Source organism: Ixodes scapularis, unplaced genomic scaffold, assembly GCF_016920785.2.
Source record: "Ixodes scapularis isolate PalLabHiFi unplaced genomic scaffold, ASM1692078v2 PGA_scaffold2__306_contigs__length_199485367, whole genome shotgun sequence".
Lineage (NCBI taxonomy): Eukaryota > Metazoa > Arthropoda > Arachnida > Ixodida > Ixodidae > Ixodes > Ixodes scapularis.
Window position 1 is genome coordinate 29,662,780 of NW_024609857.1, and position 18,806 is coordinate 29,681,585.

General features: G+C 46.0%; 2 protein-coding genes across 2 annotated transcripts; one reads left to right on the forward strand and one right to left on the reverse strand.

Annotated features, from left to right (window-relative positions):
* Nucleotides 1-104: 104 nt before the first annotated feature.
* Nucleotides 105-11,987, forward strand: LOC115314697 (U3 small nucleolar ribonucleoprotein protein IMP4). Its single transcript, XM_040205495.2, has 9 exons — nucleotides 105-236; nucleotides 511-619; nucleotides 736-819; nucleotides 1,274-1,383; nucleotides 1,444-1,576; nucleotides 2,542-2,696; nucleotides 9,055-9,149; nucleotides 9,243-9,313; nucleotides 11,810-11,987. Exons 1-9 carry the CDS (start codon nucleotides 234-236, stop codon nucleotides 11,953-11,955), a joined length of 906 nt encoding a protein of 301 aa, XP_040061429.1. The 5' UTR covers nucleotides 105-233; the 3' UTR covers nucleotides 11,956-11,987.
* A 3,505-nt stretch (nucleotides 11,988-15,492) lies between these two features.
* Nucleotides 15,493-17,786, reverse strand: LOC8023494 (anhydro-N-acetylmuramic acid kinase). The gene is made up of 2 exons (XM_002401448.5): nucleotides 17,622-17,786; nucleotides 15,493-17,161 (listed from the first exon to the last, which is right to left on the reverse strand). Exon 2 carries the CDS (start codon nucleotides 17,139-17,141, stop codon nucleotides 15,999-16,001), a length of 1,143 nt encoding a protein of 380 aa, XP_002401492.3. The 5' UTR covers nucleotides 17,142-17,161; nucleotides 17,622-17,786; the 3' UTR covers nucleotides 15,493-15,998.
* Between the last annotated feature and the right edge of the window lie 1,020 nt (nucleotides 17,787-18,806).

The following is an 18,806-nucleotide window of genomic DNA, read 5'->3' on the forward strand; positions in this document are numbered from 1 at the left end:
ATGTTTTTTTTTTCATCTTACTAATATATTGAGCCCTCAATGAGACATTATGTACCTTTGTTTTTACTAATATGCCTAATATGGCGATCAGAGATTTGAGAGTCGACAGAAGCCAATCCGGAGCTGCGACTTGGGGACTTGGATGGCTTGTGTCTGTGCGTATGTGTAGTTTCATTTTAAATTCTTACACGTGTGTCTGATTTTCGGTACGTGAAGCGTCATCAGCCTTTAGAATGGTATGATTTTATAAAATTTATGCACCCTTCCGCCCATGCTATCACACACTCTATACTCCGATTCACACTTAGCGTGCAACGCTGTCAAAGCTACTGGCGCGAGCGCGTGGCTTCATCTATGGTTTTGTTTGCGCGAGAACGCGTGCAAATGATGAACGAGGTCAAGCCCCATGCTCGCGCCAGTAGCTTTGACAACGTTGCACACTAAGTATGAAACAGAGTATATCAATCAGTCATACAATCGGAGTTTTAAACCCCTTAATTTCCTACACAGTTGCGGCGGCTTGCCCGAGAGCGAAGAGAATATCTGTACAGAAAGTCTATCGAAGACAAGCGGAGAACCATCGAAGAGAAAAAGGAACGTTTAAAGCAAGCTCTAGAAGGTAAGGACGTAACCTAGTTAATGCTCGTCGCTCGAGAGCCCGCGTGACGAGTTCACGATGCACCATCGACCACAGCGTACTCACTCATTAAGCGATCGTTTCTCTTTCTTTTGCAGAGAATCGGCCTATCCCGTACGAACTCCGGGCTGAAGCTCTCGCGCTTCAGGAGCAACTCGACTGGGACGATCCAGGGGGTGAAGGTAACAGAGTGCAAATCCTAGATGTCTTGCTTGCAACTAGTGCTACGCCGATCCTGTTGTGATCATTCTGAAAACAAAGTACGCAGCCAGTTATCACAGTGCTTCCATTATGTGGTGTGTTGGCTGGTAGATGATGTACAGATGGCATACTAAAATACAACGTGCGATTGTTCTTTTTACGCATACCAGACCACTGATGCGACATGCCTATCTTGTGCCACAGAACCTGTTTACAGAGATAATATTTATGCATGCTTAGCATGCCACTTTGCACGTTATATCGGAACCGGCTTTCTTTCTTTAATACTCACCGAAAGTTATAGTTTTGGCGTTCTCAACTGTGTGAGTGTGGTACCGGGTGACATCTTCAACAGGTGTCAAATTATAAAAATTGTGCAGACCACTTGGGTGTCTCAAACTTTCGAGTGGTTATGTGTGTCAATTTCTTTCGAAGGCGTGGTGAGCCAGGAGGATGACGAGTACCGCTGGGCGGGTGTGCGGGACCCTAAGATTGTCGTCACCACTTCCAGGGACCCCAGTTCCAAGCTCAAACAGTTCGCCAAGGTACACTCTTGCTAACTTGGGCGATGGAAGCTGTAATTGCAACCCCTGTCGTCTGTGCAGGAGATGCGTCTGATCTTCCCCAACGCCCAGCGGATGAACAGGGGTGGCTACGAGATGAAGCAGCTGATAGAAGCCTGCCGGGCAAACGAAGTGACCGACTTTATTGTCGTCCATGAGACCAGGGGAAATCCCGGTAAACACGTTGTACATTCGTTTTGTAATGTAAGTTCAAAGGACCAAGTGACAACCGACAAACTTTGGTGGCACTGCCTTAATGTAAGAAGTGGAACTATGAACAAGAGATAGCATGTGGATGGGAGTGTGGCAGCCACTGTTATCTGACTAAGCCTGTTCCTTTTCAATGTTTCGAGGCAGTTCAGTGTGACTGGTCTTCATCCCTTGCTCCCGCCTGTTTGCCCTTGTCACTGCCTCCATTATCCGGGCATGTGGACTTGGCACCATTTGATGAAATCATTCGTCAAATGTATGAACAAGCAAAAGTGACGATAACTGCGAATGTGTGCAGTTCTTAAGCACTATCACATTGAGTCAGATAGAAGTACTATGTCCACTGCAATATTGTGCTATCTATCGTTTCCCGTTCAACTTCCCGCATCAAGGCGGCACCACCGGTATGTTCCAGTCGTCGCTCGGTCTTTTCATCTCGCATTGTTCACAATATTCATCCATGCGCCACTTGGTATCAAAATTTTATGCTTTAAATTGTTTTAAGAAGAAGCATAAACTGGTCCAGATGCTCATAAACATTCTCATCGGCATCTGAAAGAGACATTAACTCGCATTTGAACTAGCGCCTCAAAGCTTTGGAGTGAAAAACCGATGGGTATCAACTTAATTACTGACGCCGCTTTGTCTGCTAACTATTGTATGCTAGTTTGTTGGCCATAGTTCCACATATTTAGTCTACGTTATAATCAGTGTCTAGAATTGCAGTGCATATTGGATTTTGCCAAAGCACTACAGTCTACAAGGCTCGTTACACTGTTACACAGGATTCGTGTGTCTGGTTTTATCGAGCTAATTTTGCTGAGGAGTCAATTTTCTTGCACGCGATAAATCGAGGGGAATGCAAAGGCTGTCACATTTGGTGTAGAATCTGTAGCACAAACCCCCACTATAACCTTTGTTGTCCAACAGACGGGCTAGTGATTTGCCACCTGCCGTACGGACCCACAGCCTACTTCACCATCCTCAACACTGTGATGAGGCACGACATCCCCAACATAGGCACCATGTCCGAGGCCTACCCTCACCTCATCTTCCACAACTTCAAGACGAGGCTCGGCAAAAGGGTGAGGGCGCAGAGCTGTAGAATAACTAGTTGGAGGTATTTAAGTCGTTGTCGTCGTCGATTGTAATTTGAGTGACATGACACTTCTTAAATGACATTTCAGTCACTGTAGTCCAGTTGGAAGCTGAAATACTTCTCGAAAAAAAACGAGGCAGAGGTGAATTTTGGCGTATTTTTATCCCGTGAATCTGAATATCAGGTTTGTTTACTCCGAACATGCAAATGAATGCGAGAAAAAGCGAAAAACCTCCGACCAGTCATGACGTCACACTAGGATATTTTGGCTGTCAAGCATGTGTCGCTTATTTGGGCAGCACGTGCAAATGCAAGCTTGGCAGGTATATTCCCCTGCACTGACACCAGTCGTGATGTCTCCTGACTTTTTAAAAATATCAAGAGTGCGCTTGCAAAACTTTGATAGGCGCTGTAGATGCGCAAGAGCAGGGAATTTCGAAAACTACTGATATGACATCACGTCCCGGGAGGGGGGGCTTCAGCGGTACTTTGAAAATTAATTTCAGCGGCCTCCGTGCACCATATAGAAAAATAATCTCGATATTCGTTATTATAGAGGTCAAATGAAGACAATTGATCTGTTTTTCATCAAATACAGAACCACAGTTTCCCTTTAATGAAGTAACTCCCAACATAGTTCAATGACTATAAACTTTTCAGAATCATGTTGACAATTTTACATTGATTTAGTCTTAAAGACAAATTAATGTGCTTCTGTATTTGTCAAGAAAACACTTAAATCGTCTTCATTTGGCCTCCAGGATAACGAATCTTAAGATTATATTTCAGATTGATACACCAACTAGCCACGACGGCGCTTTCAAAATAGCGTCAGCCCCTCCTTTCAGGCACAATCGGTGGGAAAAGGGAATCGCGAAGTATTATACAGAGTTCTCATTGTCCTTCTGCACACGAGCAGTCAAAAATGCTGCACGCATTCCCTCACAAGCAGCACGCGCAAAGCAGTTGAAACCTCTGGGTATGACGTCGCACATAGTGGTCGGTTTTTCGGTTTTTCTCGTGTGTAGTGGTATGTTCATGTCAAACGCTCTTGATATTCAAAATCATGGGACATAAATACACTAAAATTCACCTCTAACTTTTTTTTTTTTGTTGAGAACCTCGTGAGTTATTATTTTTTTTTTTTTTAATTTGGAGCTTTAGCAGTCACTGCCGCAAGTTTTTGCTTTGAGCAGCATGCTGAATTGAAACAAAACTGTGCCAATATCTTTCCAGCGTTACAGATTGAATCGTTGATCAGCACAATTGCAACACACCTCGACGTCGTGAGATACCTTAGAGGTGTTATTGAAACATGGTCAATGTATATGTGTAACTGTAAATTAGGTACAGTCGGGGACAAAAGTCCCCCGGACACGCGAGCTGTGACTGAAACGCACTGTTCTGCCATCTGCCGGCAGGCCGCCTGGTTTCGAGATAACACCAAAGCGCATGCGCGTCCTACTGTGCCCGCAGACATGTCTGTTTTCCCGCTCTTCTGCGGCGCGGCACCTAACTCGGAATCGGGCACGTGGTACCGCCTCGGAGATAGCGCTGGCGGCTGACGAGCGTCTGCTACACATTCAGAAACTGGAGATACCGCCTGCGTCAGCGCGCTCCGGCTTTCGAGCCCGTTCAGATTCAACTTGGCTGATACTTTTTTGCAGCGGGTGCTTCCTACATGCTATCATTTTAAAACTGATGTATACATTTCTCAGGAACCCCAATACGGCTCACTCACACTGGCGACTGGTAAAAGCCTTGAGCCCAGTTGGTGAAAGTAGGTGCGGGGCATGTGCTCAGGGATAAAGGCGGGAGAGAAAAGCAAGTGCGAGTAATTTATTTGCATAAAAAAATAATTGTTAGGACATTTGAAATACATCACTATTGGAGAGCCACGACTGATGGGCAGTGAAATCTTCCTCAACGGCAATCACTTGCTGTAGTCGCCGTGGTATTGATTCATAGAGCCGTGCAACCAGCTCTGGACGTGCACGCAGTGCGTTCCATTCTTCGTTCACCACTTCCCACAAGAAGTCAGCGGAAGCGCGACTGAGATGTCGTTTTACAAGATTTTTATTCATCGTGCCCCAGATTTTTCAATGGGGTTGCAGTCAGCACCGTTCGGTGGCCACTCAAGCTGGTGTATGGTGGAAGATTCCAGCATCGTGCTGACTCTGCGCGCCTTGTGTACGGGGCTTCGGTCCTGCTGCAGGAAGAAGCAGCCGTCGGGGAATCGTCCGTCCAGGACTTAGGGAACGAGCGTGTTCTCAATGATGTCGCAGTAAGCTTCGGCATTAAACCGGCCGTCGATTCTGACGAGGGGGCCTAAACCCTCTTTACTTATTGCCCCCCCACACAGCGATTGCGCATCGGCCACTTGACAGCACACTTTGCATATATTCTGGACGGTATCTGTAAAGGAAAATGCAACAAGAGTCACTATATATATATATATATATATATATCATGCGCGCAAAATGACGCACCCTAAAGAGAAAAGAAAAAATAAGTGGAGTGTATACAGAAATGAATTCAACCCAGGTTATTCGCGAACCTCTTGCATAGAGTTCCAGTATTCATTTTGAATTAAACCTAATTCATATATGTAACACTAAATATCTAACTCTTTGAATATTGTCGTTAGAGCCTAAATGTCACGTGAAATGATAAAAAGCGCCTTCAGAAACATCCGCAACGTGATACGGTTTGCATGGCTCTATTTTTCGGCCTGGAAGAAAAGCTCGCGTAAGTTGAAATAGAGTATGTAATAGCGCGAGTGCATTGCAATGTGGTATTTTTATATATTTCACGGGCTTTTTCAAAGGCCAGGAGCAAAACAGGCAAACCGTTTCACGCTTCATGCTGACACCTATTCGGGGTGTTCCTCAAAGCGCTCGACAGCTTTCCGATTTACATTTCGGCCCCCAATACATTATTTAAACAGTTAGCTAATTAGTCGTTATGAAATAATTATTTTGGATGCAAAAAAATACTGCACTCTCGTAAGGCGCGTGCGAACAACATACGGTGTGTTTCATTCACAAATAGCGTTCTCCTTTTTTCAAAAAGAAAAGTGGATGGTTATTTGGGACAGCCGGTGCACATACAACTGGGTCTAACAAGCGAATTCGTTACACTCATTAGACGTAATTTACGCTACTACATTCAATGAAAGTTTCACACATTGCTGTAAACGAGTGTATTTTTCCGGGCTCAATTTTTTGCGAATTCTACAAAGCGCTGGTTTCAGAAATATTGATCCGGCACAAATATCGCGGTTGAGAGTGGTATGCTAGGTTTCATAAGCGCTGAGAGATGGGGCAATTAATTGTTCGCATTTCTTTTCCAAATCGCGAAATTCGCGAAAATTAGGCTCTGGCCAAACTTAACCAGATTAGAAAAACATTACCGTAACGAGTCATTACACAGCAAAATTACCCTCTTCATTAGAATGCCAGAACCCTTGCTAGAACTAAAGAAGCCGCCCCAATCGACACCACTGATACTCGTTCTGCAACTATGCAGATGACAAATAAGACATTCCGCTGTCGTTTTTGAGCTCAGACCTTTCTTTAGTTTTATATTTATTAGAAGAGTTACAGGTGGAGTATACACAGTAGATATTTCGTTTTAATTAATATAAATATTGTACACTAATGTTTCTCATTTGTCGTTTTAAAGGAACACCTTTTCTGTCGGGAGTTTCGATGCGCATTATTTTTACCTGCAATTCATTGGCCGCCAAACGCGCCGCTTTTGGTCCCACCTTGTTGAAAAAGTGGACTCGTTAGTGAATATTACTTTGAACCACTCCATTACCGTCTAGTGCTCCAGAGCGCTCACAAAAGAGAGTCTCGCCCGGCACTGTGCATCCGTGAGGTAGGGCTTTTGAGCAGCCATGCAGTTTTTCATCCCTGCTTCCACCAGTCGCCTTCAGATAGTCTTACTGGAGAGGCTCAGGGAAAGTTCCTGTCGGATTTCTCTTGCGGTCAGAAAATGGTCCGTAACAGCTGCGGCAACAATCAGCCGGTCTTCTTCTTCATCTGTGGCCCTGGGCCGGCCGTAGCGAGGAGCGTCCACAAGTCGACCACCATCGTCACGGAAGGCCTTAATCACGCGGATCACAGTCCATCTCGAACGACCAGTGCGTCGAGCAATCTCCCTTTGCGGAACTTCCTCAATAAAAAGACGTGCGATTAAACGCCGTCCCTCGATAGGAACCGAAGGAGACATCTTTATTAAAGACTGGGTCCCGATCGACGAACATGCTACTATACGTATACTGCATATGCTGGCCAATAGTGAGTCTGGTTTTTAATATGCAGTGATTTTACGTTTTTCTCTATATTGTGATTATTAGGGCACGGGCGCGCTTACTGACATGGCACCTATAAAGGAAGAAGTCACGGCAGCTCAACTGGTTATGGTAATAAAGCAAAGTGCGCTGACACGGTGAAATGTGGCACAATGACGCAGGCGGTATCTTCAGTTTTGGAATGTGTAGCAGACGCTCGTCAGCCGCCAGCGCTATCTCCGAGGCGGCACCACGCGCCCGATTCCGAGTTAGGCGCCGCGCCGCAGAAGAGCGGGAAAACAGACATGTTTGCAGGCACAGTAGGACGCGCATGCGCTTTGGTGTTATCTCGAAACCAGGCGACCTGCCGGCTGGTGGCAGAGCAATGCGTTTCAGTCGCAGCTTGCGCGTCCTGGGGACTTTTGTCCCCGACTGTACCTTTAAAAGGTGTTACTGCATTTGGAACTTTAACTAAATTTTAAGAATAGCTCATGCAAACCTGGTTACAGGTGCCACTACTTCAGATACGTAATACCTTAAGGCATCACCCGCCCCACTTTTTGAGCAAATATTGATTTCCAAAATAACACAGAGTGATTGCCCACCCCTACAAATACCTTAACACGGACTCTGCGATCCGTGAACATTCATACTACCCGAATCGTGCGGCCGCAGACCCTATGGTCGGAGGAGGACATCCGTGACAAACTAAATTGAAGGAGGAAAAGACACCACCCCATAGTCGAAGTACATGCAAGCGAAAGGAAAACGACAGAGATAACAAAATAAAACCTTGTTTTGCTTACAAAAAAGTTTGTTCGAACAACAAACAAAAAAATCTGAAAGATAACACAAGCAGTAACTCATTCAGGGATCGCAAGCTCAGCGAATGCCTCATATCCTGGAATGTAACCACGGAGTGTAAGGTCAAACACTGTCTCCACCGAAATAAGGTCAGCGCAAATACCCAATTATTCTCCCAGAACGTCGTGACCGCGGTTGGTAAGCTTGTGCAATGTTTCAGACAAAACCAATGGGTGGAGTTTTTCTAAAACGCCGCACACAGATGTTTGTAAAGCGTTTCATTTCGAGCCCCGTGTTCGTGGTGCCGTCCACGCCAAGCAGCAACGCTGCCTCAACCCTTGTTGATAGCATGCCGCGTACAGATGCAAGCATGTATGCACCAAACAAGAAAGTTCCACAAGAGCCTGCTCCTTGTGATCGACAAGGCATCCGATTTGGCACTTCGCCAAAGTATTTGTCAACGCAATCACCGGCTTGCCTGCTTTCCCAGCATTTCTCTTCATCGCTTTCTTCGCCCGCACACTAGCTTGTTACGCCTGGTTAATTTTTCTATATTATTAACTTTTTTTTTAACTAACAAAGAGAACATGGGAGTTTTAGAAACATGCTTTCACGGAACAAATGTTTGTGCTGTATGCCGATTGGCAGTTTTCATCGCACGTTTGGAAGATGCAAGCAACAGACTTCACTGTAGTAAAACATTCTTTCATGAACATTTCTTGTATAAAACAGTGAAACTTTTTTGAGTTTTGAGTGTAATGTATCTCCTGTGCAAGATACGTTCAGAAAAGTGGGTGTGTTTTAGATTTTTCGCAACCTTTTGTGTGTATCCGCTTTTTTAATGAATTTTAGGCACCAGGGAGTGGGCAAGGACTCTGAATATTACGGTATGCTAATTGCACTAATTTAGTGTCACAGTTTTGGTGGGATCGGTGGCGGAGTGTGTTAACACTGCAGCTCGGAGTGCTTGGAGCAAAAGCTCATACTGCAGAATCCAGGGATCCTGAGCTTAATCCCCACCCTTGCCTGTTTCGATCTGTACGAGCTTCGTACCGGCGTGCGGTCGTGTATCACTACTGTGTGATATTTGTTGAAGGCTGGCTGTAGTACTGCAATTGCTCAATTCCTCATCTACAGCTGAGACACCAGATGCCCACTGATGCTGACTAACATCTCACTGTCTAAACATACACATAACACAATTTTGCCATGGTTTGCTTCCCCCCTCTTCTTCGCTTTTCAGGTGACAAACATTCTCAAGTACCTCTTTCCAGTCCCAAAGGAGGACTCCCACAGAGTCATCACGTTTGCCAACCAGGATGACTACATTTCTTTTCGGTGAGCATTCCGTCTTCATCAGTTCTCCCAGGATTGTTGCCATAGCATTTTCACATTCTGTAACAGACTGTATCTGTCTCTTTATTGTCGCAGGCATCATACCTTCAAGAAGGAGGGCAAGGACTACAAGCTCCAAGAGGTTGGGCCGCGGTTTGAGTTGAAGCGTAAGTTCGACATTGAAGGGCCCTGGTTTGAGAGTCCTCCGGCGATAGCGAGACATGTTTGCAACCACGTTGTGCATCTGTAGGCATTGAAGTGATTCAGTTTGGATAGAGAGAGGGGACACTATCTGTCTCAACTTGGCCTGTCCCAGTCTTAGTAGAATTTGAAACTCCTTGCAGAGTTTTGTATAGAGTATACATTCTCAAAAGCTCCGGCGTTTCATCCTTTCATTACAACAGAGAGCTGCTAACAGTGTTGATATAGGTATGAGCATGAGTGGGTAACATGAGTAGGTAATTCATAAACTAGAAAATACTGAGCAGGTGTCCACCCAAACTCACGAGACTTTTCTGACAGACTTGCTTGCTTTATATTCTCTGCCCAGCTCTTAAATTTGTAGAAAGGGTGGTTGCATGCTCTCTAAATATAAACATGTTATCTAGTCTGGAGACTGACTGAAACTGTTGTTAACCATTTTCTAATAATGCAAATATGATGTTCAGAAAACTGCATTATCAGAGTTTATGAATTACTGTTTAGGTAGCTAATGTAACAATTGAGGCCACAATGCAGTCACAATCCAAAGACCGGTGTAAAAAAGACAATAGTCGAAACTCACCCCAGTGGCTCGGTTATTACCTAGAGGCTGAGATACATCTTGCACTTCCTTTCACTTTTCACCGAAAGGCTCAATCCCATCCCGTCTCACCCTTGCAGTTGGGAAAAAAAGTTGGGAAAAAGGAGGAAGCTAAAAGGATCATCTGACTTGGACAATTGTTTGCATGGCCTTTAAGCTCAGAACAAATCGCACCTTTCTTGCAAACTCGATAGTGGCCACTTCATTTCATAGGGTTCCTGTGCAATTGCTTTGATGCAAGCACCCACCTTTACCGATTCACCGGAACTCAAAGCACATATAAATCCCGTGTGAGTCAACGTCCAGCCCCCAAATTCTCATGAGTGTGGGTGGAGGCTTGTTTGGCATTTCATGTATTCCTGTTATCTTTTCTTTTAATTTGGGGTCGTTTTTTTGGGGGGGCTTCATTATTTACCAGAGATTTGGTGTCAATTTTCGGTGCCAGACAAATTGTGGCTTATATCAAAGAAAACGGGACACTGCCACGGAATTCCCGAACACGTGCATCACCAAAATACTTGCAAAACTTCCCTGTACCAACTTGAGAAATGAACCAGATCAAGGGCGTAGTTCCGAAGAAAGAGGCAGCCTTGCAGACAGTTCATTAAGGCAGTGTTTTGGTCAAAAAGAAAAATAAAACAGCTGCAGATAGAAATATTTTTTAATGCGAAAGCATTAACTGGGTCTTATAGAGCGAAAGAGCCAAACGGCTTTTTTTACACCGCTTCGATTCCATTGATTAGCGCGCGTCCAAAGCCAACGGCACCTTTTGCATCAATGCGATCCCTTTGGCTAGCCAGCGACGACCAGGCACCTTTTCGCTGGACACGCAGCGCCATGGGGTGGCCGGTCGTTGAAACGGACGCGCAGCGTCGGTTTCAATGACCGGCACCTCATGGCGCTGCGTGTCCATCAGCGCCAATCAGCATGCCAATTGCGAAAGTCGAAAGCCTGTCCTGTCTGTTTGTCTGCAGTGTCCCTCTTTCCTTATTGTAAATAAGAAACAAACACGCTCACCCATCTACAGCAAGGTTGATGTACATGCTTTCGCATTCACAACTAATAAGAAGTGCTTAGGTGTACCTCAATCTTTTTTTTTTTCGAAACTCTGGATTTTTTTTAATTAAAGGGCAGCTCCATAAGGAGATTTTCTGTTTTCCCCAATTTTTTTACAGCTGGCTTGGTGGTTGAATTCTGGGGTTTATCGCTATTTACTAAATATACAAAACACAACTCATGAGTCAAAGCAGCTGTGTTGTACAACCATTTTCCCAGCATCCAATTTCAAAACAAAAAAATTACAGGAGAACACTTCAGACTGCTTATGTGTAGGAATGCGAAAGCATTCCTACAAGCAGTGCACCCTGCTGTCTTCCGCCGAGGCCAGCCGGGCGGCGCGACATGGCTGAGAGCAGAACACGTCGTACAGTAGCGTAGAGAGAGAAGGCGGGAATTTCCCGCTCCTCGTCCCCCCCCTTCCTCCGGCCACGCCTGACACGTGATCCGAGGGGGGTAGAGAGCGGCGGCTGCATGCGCGCCACCCTCTCCCTTCTATTGGCGCGCGGGCCACAGCGCCAGGAGGAGAGCTTCTCTGCGGGGTGGCATTCCTTGGAACTATGACGAGTGCAGCCAATGGCTCCAGGTGTCGTTTCGCTCAGCCAATGGGAAATTGGGAATTTAGGGGCCGTTTTTCACAGTTACCGACGCCTTCGCTCTATGGGACAGTTAATGTTTTCGCATTTAAATGTCAGTTTGGTGCAGATTCTGTATTCTTGTATGCATGCAGGCAAATATACACCCGTAAAATTGTTCTCTAAGCTGGAAGTGTGAGAAGGAGTGTCGTGGTGTGCTGCTCATGCAGTGTACGAGATCAAGCTCGGAACCCTAGACGCTACTGCGGCGCTGGATGTGGAATGGAGCCTGCGTCCCTACATGAACACCGCTCGGAAGCGAAAGTTCCTCAGCGACGAAGACGCTTTCGACAACAAGGACGCTGCACCCGAATAAAGATGACGCTGGCTGTTCCGGCAAAACAGAAAGCTCTGGTCACTAATTATTCCCATCAACACCGTGGCTGTACTGGTTCTCAAAAGAGGCCACTTTTGTTCCCCAAGAAACACCGTTATCCTTTCTTTGTATTGCATTGGTGCCCCCACATCCGACAATAGCAGACTATCTTTGCACAAGATTTTACTATATTGTGTCATAGTACTTTCTCAGGGCACGTCTGGCGAAGAAATGTTTTAAATGTATTAATGAACAAGTCTTCACAAAGATAGTCGTAAACATAGAAAATGGTTTCAACAGCTGTAGAGGCTTCATTACACGACGTTTTGGGAAGAGGCTTCCCTTCTTCAAGTGGGAAGCCTCTTCCCGAAACATTGTGTAATAAGCCTCTACCGCTGTTCAGACCGTTTTCTAAGTTTACGAAATATTTATGAGGTTTTGCTTCCTGCTCAAATCATAAAACCATACTTTGTAGTTTAATTTTACTTTGGCTTCTGCACCTTTGGTTCTTAGTAATAATGTTACTACTAATGTTTCGGGGACCCTTTCTGTATCGGTGGAAGTGATGGGATGGGGAGAAGGCATATTGGGTGATTGAAGTCAACTTTAAAGTGGAGAATAATCAGCCCCACTCACTTACTGCATATGGTCGAGTCTATTTAGCTCTCTGTGCAACTGCCAGCATCAAGAATAATAAAAAGTAATCTATGGCATATTGCTAGGCAATTGTGTATCATACACGAAACCTTATAGCATCGCAAACGTTTAGCGATACTCCGAGTTTCCAGAAGCCTACATTCGCGGCGCTCTTGATCAGATAGTTTAATGCGTATCACGTGTACACTTAATAGTTGCTTCTAGAATGAAGCAATACTACCGGTAATCGCACTGATAAATTTGGTGATCTTCCAAAGCCTTCCATACTCTCGAGCTCCTCTCCCTCAGTGCGCACAGGTGGTCCTTGCCTACCCCTCTGGTCACATGACCTCCCCATTAACCAATCGGCGTCAAGCGCCTCACTCCTCTTGAACTTGTCGACCAATCGGTGTCGAGTCTCGCGCCCATGCTTTTATCTGGGCTTCGCAAAATACCAAACACCTAGCCAAAGAATGTTTTATGTTAAAGGTTTTATTGCTTGAAATAATGTTTGGAGGTGGGCTAGTCGGTGATGCATTGTAAACATAGAAATAAAACAGCGCAAACAAACACAAGGACAAGTAGAAGGAGGAACACAGACACAGACACAGCGCTGTGTCTGTGTCCCTCCTTCTACTTGTCCTTGTGTTTGTTTGCGCTGTTTTATTTCTATGTTTATTGCTTGACTTGACTAGTGATCAACAGCTTCAGGGAACCCAAAGGATCTGCAGACCCCCATTTGAAAACCACTTGCCTGTCGACTCGCCTTGCTCATTTTTATGGGTCTGGTTTCTCTCCTTAAGCTTGGATTACCCGATAAGATAATGAAGTCAAATCAAGACAAGTTCTACTGCAGCTTATAGTTTCGACTGGGGCAAAGGACCTGAATTATCGTACTTGTTGCAATTGTAGCAAAGCAAATTTGCCCACATCAAATAAAGACTACAGTCAAATGAAAAAAAAACAGCTTCCCACAGTGCTTGAATTAAACTTGCATCCAAGCATTTTTCTGGCAAACACATGAAAAAATAATACGTTTCGGACTCTCAGTAATGCCGATTTAGAGCGCAGCGCTTGAAGAGGAGGAGGGGAGGGTATGCCCTTCCTCTCTTGCTCCCCTCCCATTTCGTGGGGAAATGTTTCTCCCAATTTTAGCGGGGAAATTTCCCACTAAATTTAGCAGGGAAATTTTCCCATCATGCAATGCTCAGTCACGCCCGGTTGCATTATTCCCCTAATGCAATGCACATGGTGACGCCGAAATTGCTCAAGCCAAAAACGGGCTCTAAAACATAGAAATATAATGCAGTTCCATAAGCAAGTGCTTCCTCGCTACACAGCTCATGCTGCCTACTGCAGGCTGGTTACAACTGACCAGGCGCTATTTAAAAACCAACATGAGAAATGCCAATTAAAAAAAATGGCAAAATGGGGCATTACGGCATCTTACGTCATTTGACGACGTATAGACAGTCTCCTAAATCTCCAAGCACCCCGGTCCACACTCGAGGAATCACGGGAATAGTGTTCCTACAGTTCCGTATACTTTGTTTCACCTTACAACGTACTGCAATGGACAGTAGTACGAGCTACACGAGGCGGTTCATAGTTTGTAGCGAGTCCCACAACTTCACGTTCCCCAAGTGGCTCCACACAACCGAAAGGACACGCGATACCCTTCAAGCTGTGAATAGTCTCCGGTGGCTTGTAGGGTCCTTTGCGGTCCATCGTAAGGTGAAACAAAGTATAGCGATCAGCAATTTCAACCAGTTCGTTGGTAACACAGTATCGAGTGGAATTTGGAGTCACCCTGAATAAGCGTCGTGTTGATTGCAGAGACCTGTCGTACCACTTTTAAAATTTCTCGGCAATGTCGGCGTTTTTGATACTGTGCATGCAATTCACCCTTCAACCTGGCCGAGCTGCACAAATGTCTTACAACATTATTGTTCACACAGAGCTTCAAAGACACCAATATTTACTCGCAAACGCTAGAAAACCCCGCCGACTCCGAGCTAAATCCTGGTTTTGGTTGTGAATTCTCGGCTTTTTAAGCAACTCCTCCTAAAACAACAATGAAGAGAATGATAATATTGTAAGAAATGTCTGCAGCCCATCCAGGATGGAAGGTGGATTACATGCAGTGCGAAAAACACCGACATTGACGAGAAATCTCAAAAGTGATGCGACAAATCTCTGGAATCTACACTTATTCAGGATGACTCTGGATTTCACTCTGAAGTTTGTAAGTATTGAAGTAGTCGAAATTATTCATCGCAAGGGAACTGTAGAAACACCGCTATCCACGATTCCTCAAAGGCAGGCCAGGGCACTTTGGGGATTTAGGAAATGGTCTATTGCTGCACACGACAGCACGCGAGGCTAGTCGGACAAGTTACAACTAGGGGCATCTCTATACTGGTTTTCACTGCATAGTGCTGCTACAGTTGTCTTAAGAGTACAAAGGCAGGTCACAATGTGTCATTGTTTAGTTGTGAAGCTACCATGACTACACTATTCAATAAAAAGCAATATATCCAGACCTCAATTACAACTTGTGTGTGCCTACTGGCTGGTCATTGCATGCTGTGAAGAGGGGGGGAAATTCATTGTGAAAATAATGAGATATAAAGAGTACAGAATTTCTTCTGTATTCATGAAGTCCTAAAGTTATAAATTGTGATGCTGCTGCATTTCACCTGTTCAACACTTCCAGCTGTAATTTTGCCATCCAGAAGAGAAGAAACTTAGCGGAAGGTCTGTAGTAGTCTGGTTACTATTCATTCATTAGAGGCATGGCCTGTTTCAGATTACCAGCTCTTAGGAGAAAACCAGCACAGATCAGCTTGTGCATGCCACTGACAAGTCTTTTCAGTCACCATAAAATAAAACAACCAAAAATACATTTTTAGAAAACTGTTTTTACTATCAAAAAGTAATGTGTACAATACATTCCCAAAGCACTAAAGGGAGTATATAGACTTGGGCATTACAAAAATATTGCAGATTCTCTTGTTTCTTCGCAAAACTTTACCATACACTGGCAGGCTCAGTGCCAGCATGCACATTCTTGTCTGGCATACCGCACAGCCAACTTCGATCGGAAAGCTCCCCCTCAAAGAGAAGGCACGAAAAAAGGCAGCACGCTATGAAAAGGCCACAAGCGCATAGTTCATCGGCAGAAAAACTGGTTCATTTGGCTGATATTAGTGTTCTACATACTCAGATGTAACTGCTCTTCCGCTACACATGCAAGCAAGCACCGGAAGAGGAAGGCAACAGTGAAACCACTTCCTACCCCACTGGCAGGTTGGAGCATTGTTCATACGGGAAAAGCATCGCTGAAGACCAAACATTCGAGCAAGTGGCTTCTCGCGAAGAAACAACCGTGTGACTGCTCGGATCTGTCAGACCTTCCCGCACCAGAGGGCACCTCCTACAGAATCACGCTGCGACCCGGAAACCATGCTGAAGAAGTTTGCCTCTCCCCTGACCCTGAGCACTGCGAGGGCAGCAGTCATGAGGGCCTCCTTGAACTTGACCAGCTCATCCGTGGGTACGACCACCAGGATGCCGTGAGCCTTGAGGGCTTCAGACAGACGCTGGACAAGGAAGGTGTTGCGGGCGCCGCCGCCCGTGACGAGCATCTTGCATTCCTTGGGCCAGTTGTCTCTGCCAACACGCTCCTTGACCAGCTCCACAATCGTAGCCACCTGGTTGCAGATGTGTTCAGTGAACGTCCTCAGGGCATCGCACGTGGTCAGGTCCCGGGCCCGGATGAGGGGATACAGGATCTCGGGTCCAAAGTCTACGCCCAACGACTTCGGAAACGAGGCCTTGTAGTAGTCAAAACCATCCAGGTCCTGAAGCAGACGACAGTTGATGGACCCCGAAGATGCCATCTCACCCTCGTTGTCATAGTTCTTGGATTCCCGTTGGGCTAGGAGGTTGAGCAGTTGATTTGCAGGGCATACGTCTGCAGCGAAGCTGTCATCGTTCCCTTTGCCGACGTAGGTGAGGCAAGCCATCCCACCGATGTTGAGGAAGAACTGGTACTCTGTGCCAAAGAGCCTGCGCTCCGCAGCTATGGAGAAGGGCGAGCCCTGACCCATCAGTGCAACGTCTACGGAACGGAAGTCGCTGACTGTCGGAAGACCGGTAACAGCTGCAACGGTCGCACCGTCTCCCAGCTGTGTGGTGGTCATCTGCATTGGAAGATGAAAGACGGTGTGGCCGTGGCATGCCACGAGATCGATCTTGTTAGTCAGTTTTTTCTCGCGTATGAAGTTGTTGACGTGGTCGCCCAGGGCGCGGCCATACTCTGTGTGGACCAGTTGGTACTCGAGCGCGTTCATGGCGGCGACGTGCCTCAGCTTGTCGAGCCAGTACGTCTTGTAAGGCTGACACTGCGTGTGCTCAATGCTGAACTTCCACGTGTTGTCGGGCTGTACGTTGAAGACCGCGTAAATGATGTCCAGGCCGTCGAGAGAGCTGCCACTCATGACCCCGATGACTCGGTACTGGGCCATGTCTTGAGCGCCTCCGGTCATGGCTCGCCGCTTGTCGTAACCTGAAAGCAGTCGGGAGGCCGTCTTACGAGAGCTCTAAATGTCACTGTCCTAAGTGGCGCCCGCTGACCACCTGACCCTAATTTCCAAACGAGGTGAGAAAAACGAAAAGAACAGGCGGTTCTGCGAGCGGTCGGAGAAGGCAAGATATTGCTCAAACAGGTTTCGACACACAAGCAATAGCTTGTCAGTAGCCACTTAGCGAAACCCTTCCGGTTCGCAAAATCGTTGGGTGCGAGGACGACACTTCCCAGTAACGGCAATCTCGAAGTTAAGCCACAATAATGGCACCTAAAAACAAAGAGCCCGTCAAGTCGGGACGAGAAAAAGTTGCTTTCCCGCCTCAATCAAAATTGACAAGGAAAGTCGCAAAGCTTACTGTAGTGTCTACGTTATCGAGTGAGTCAAGTTGGTCAAGGTCAGCAGTGTCAGAGGGCGTGTTCGTGACGTGCTGTCACTTACTTGGGAAACTTGCTGCCGACGAGTTGCGCCAACGATAACCAAGGAGCCGGGGCAAGACACACGTAGACCCACAAGCGCCGAATGCACGAGTGAAGACTGCAGAAAATCGGAGAAGGGGAGCGATCAACGCACCGAAAGCACGAAAGGAGGCGCCGAAATCGGCGTAATGATGATGGCGATCACCATGGCTCACCGTGGATGACGGGAGCCGCTGGAGTGCCAAAGTGAAAAGTGGCGAACACATTAGTTGACATCTTGTAAACCCTGAGATGGGGAACGATAAAAAAACGGACGAAGACAACAAAATCTCAAGAGTTTTTGTTGTGTTCGTCCGTTTTTTTTATCGTTCCCATCTCGGGGTTTACAAGATGTCAATTAATTACCAGCTCGCCTGCACACTCTCACTGCTTTCAACACATTAGATTCAAAGGATTCAAATAACTGACCTTTGATGGTTCAAACGAACTACAGTAATTAAAGCCATTCAACAAAAAGTTGATTGCATAGATGTCTATACAACTAGCCATACATCAAGGAAGAAGTTTTGGTAACTTGGTGCTCGCTGCAGGGTCTAGAAAACTGCCGAACTTGCCCCTCTATTGACTTTACAGGGGGCGTTTCTCTAGCTATCATCATCATTGTTTGTGACGTCACGGGTAGGACAGACCGGGACAAACCGCGCAGATCAATTGAATCCCTCGGCTCGTTAGCTCACTTCGTGCGCTGTTTGGGTAACGCGCGGTTGTTTATTTGGTGAAGTGATATTTGTAGTAGGACATTTTAACAAAGCTTGAAACCGTTGCACGCGTAGTCTTTCGAACAAACACTTTTTGCGCTGAGGTATCGAAGCACTCGGTTGGTGGTGCGCTGTTCTGTCTCTACCCCAGTACAAAAAGCTGGATTATGAAAATACAGGGTGAAACAAGGAGACGCCAGGCTCTTTAAATCAACCGGAAAATTCGGTTTCTGAACCTATCGCGCTACGACTTTGTGCAGCGTTGCCCACAGATGGGGCATTATTATTATTATTTTTTTTTTGCAAAATTTGCGAAGAGCGAATTTACCTGAGGAAAAAGTAAAGAAAGAAAAAGGCTTAGTTAGCTCCTATGGAAACGCAGCGACGCCACCGGTCTGCAAGCAACACGGCGCCGTTTCGCACGGGAGAATAGAGATGGCGCAAGCGGT

Coding starts and splice junctions, on each gene's coding strand:
- LOC115314697 (XM_040205495.2), top strand. Junction 1,384..1,443: donor AGCTCAAACAGTTCGCCAAG/GTACACTCTTGC, acceptor TCGTCTGTGCAG/GAGATGCGTCTGATCTTCCC. Junction 9,150..9,242: donor GATGACTACATTTCTTTTCG/GTGAGCATTCCG, acceptor TTATTGTCGCAG/GCATCATACCTTCAAGAAGG.
- LOC8023494 (XM_002401448.5), bottom strand. CDS start 17,141: ATGACCGGAGGCGCTCAAGACATGGCCCAGTACCGAGTCATCGGGGTC.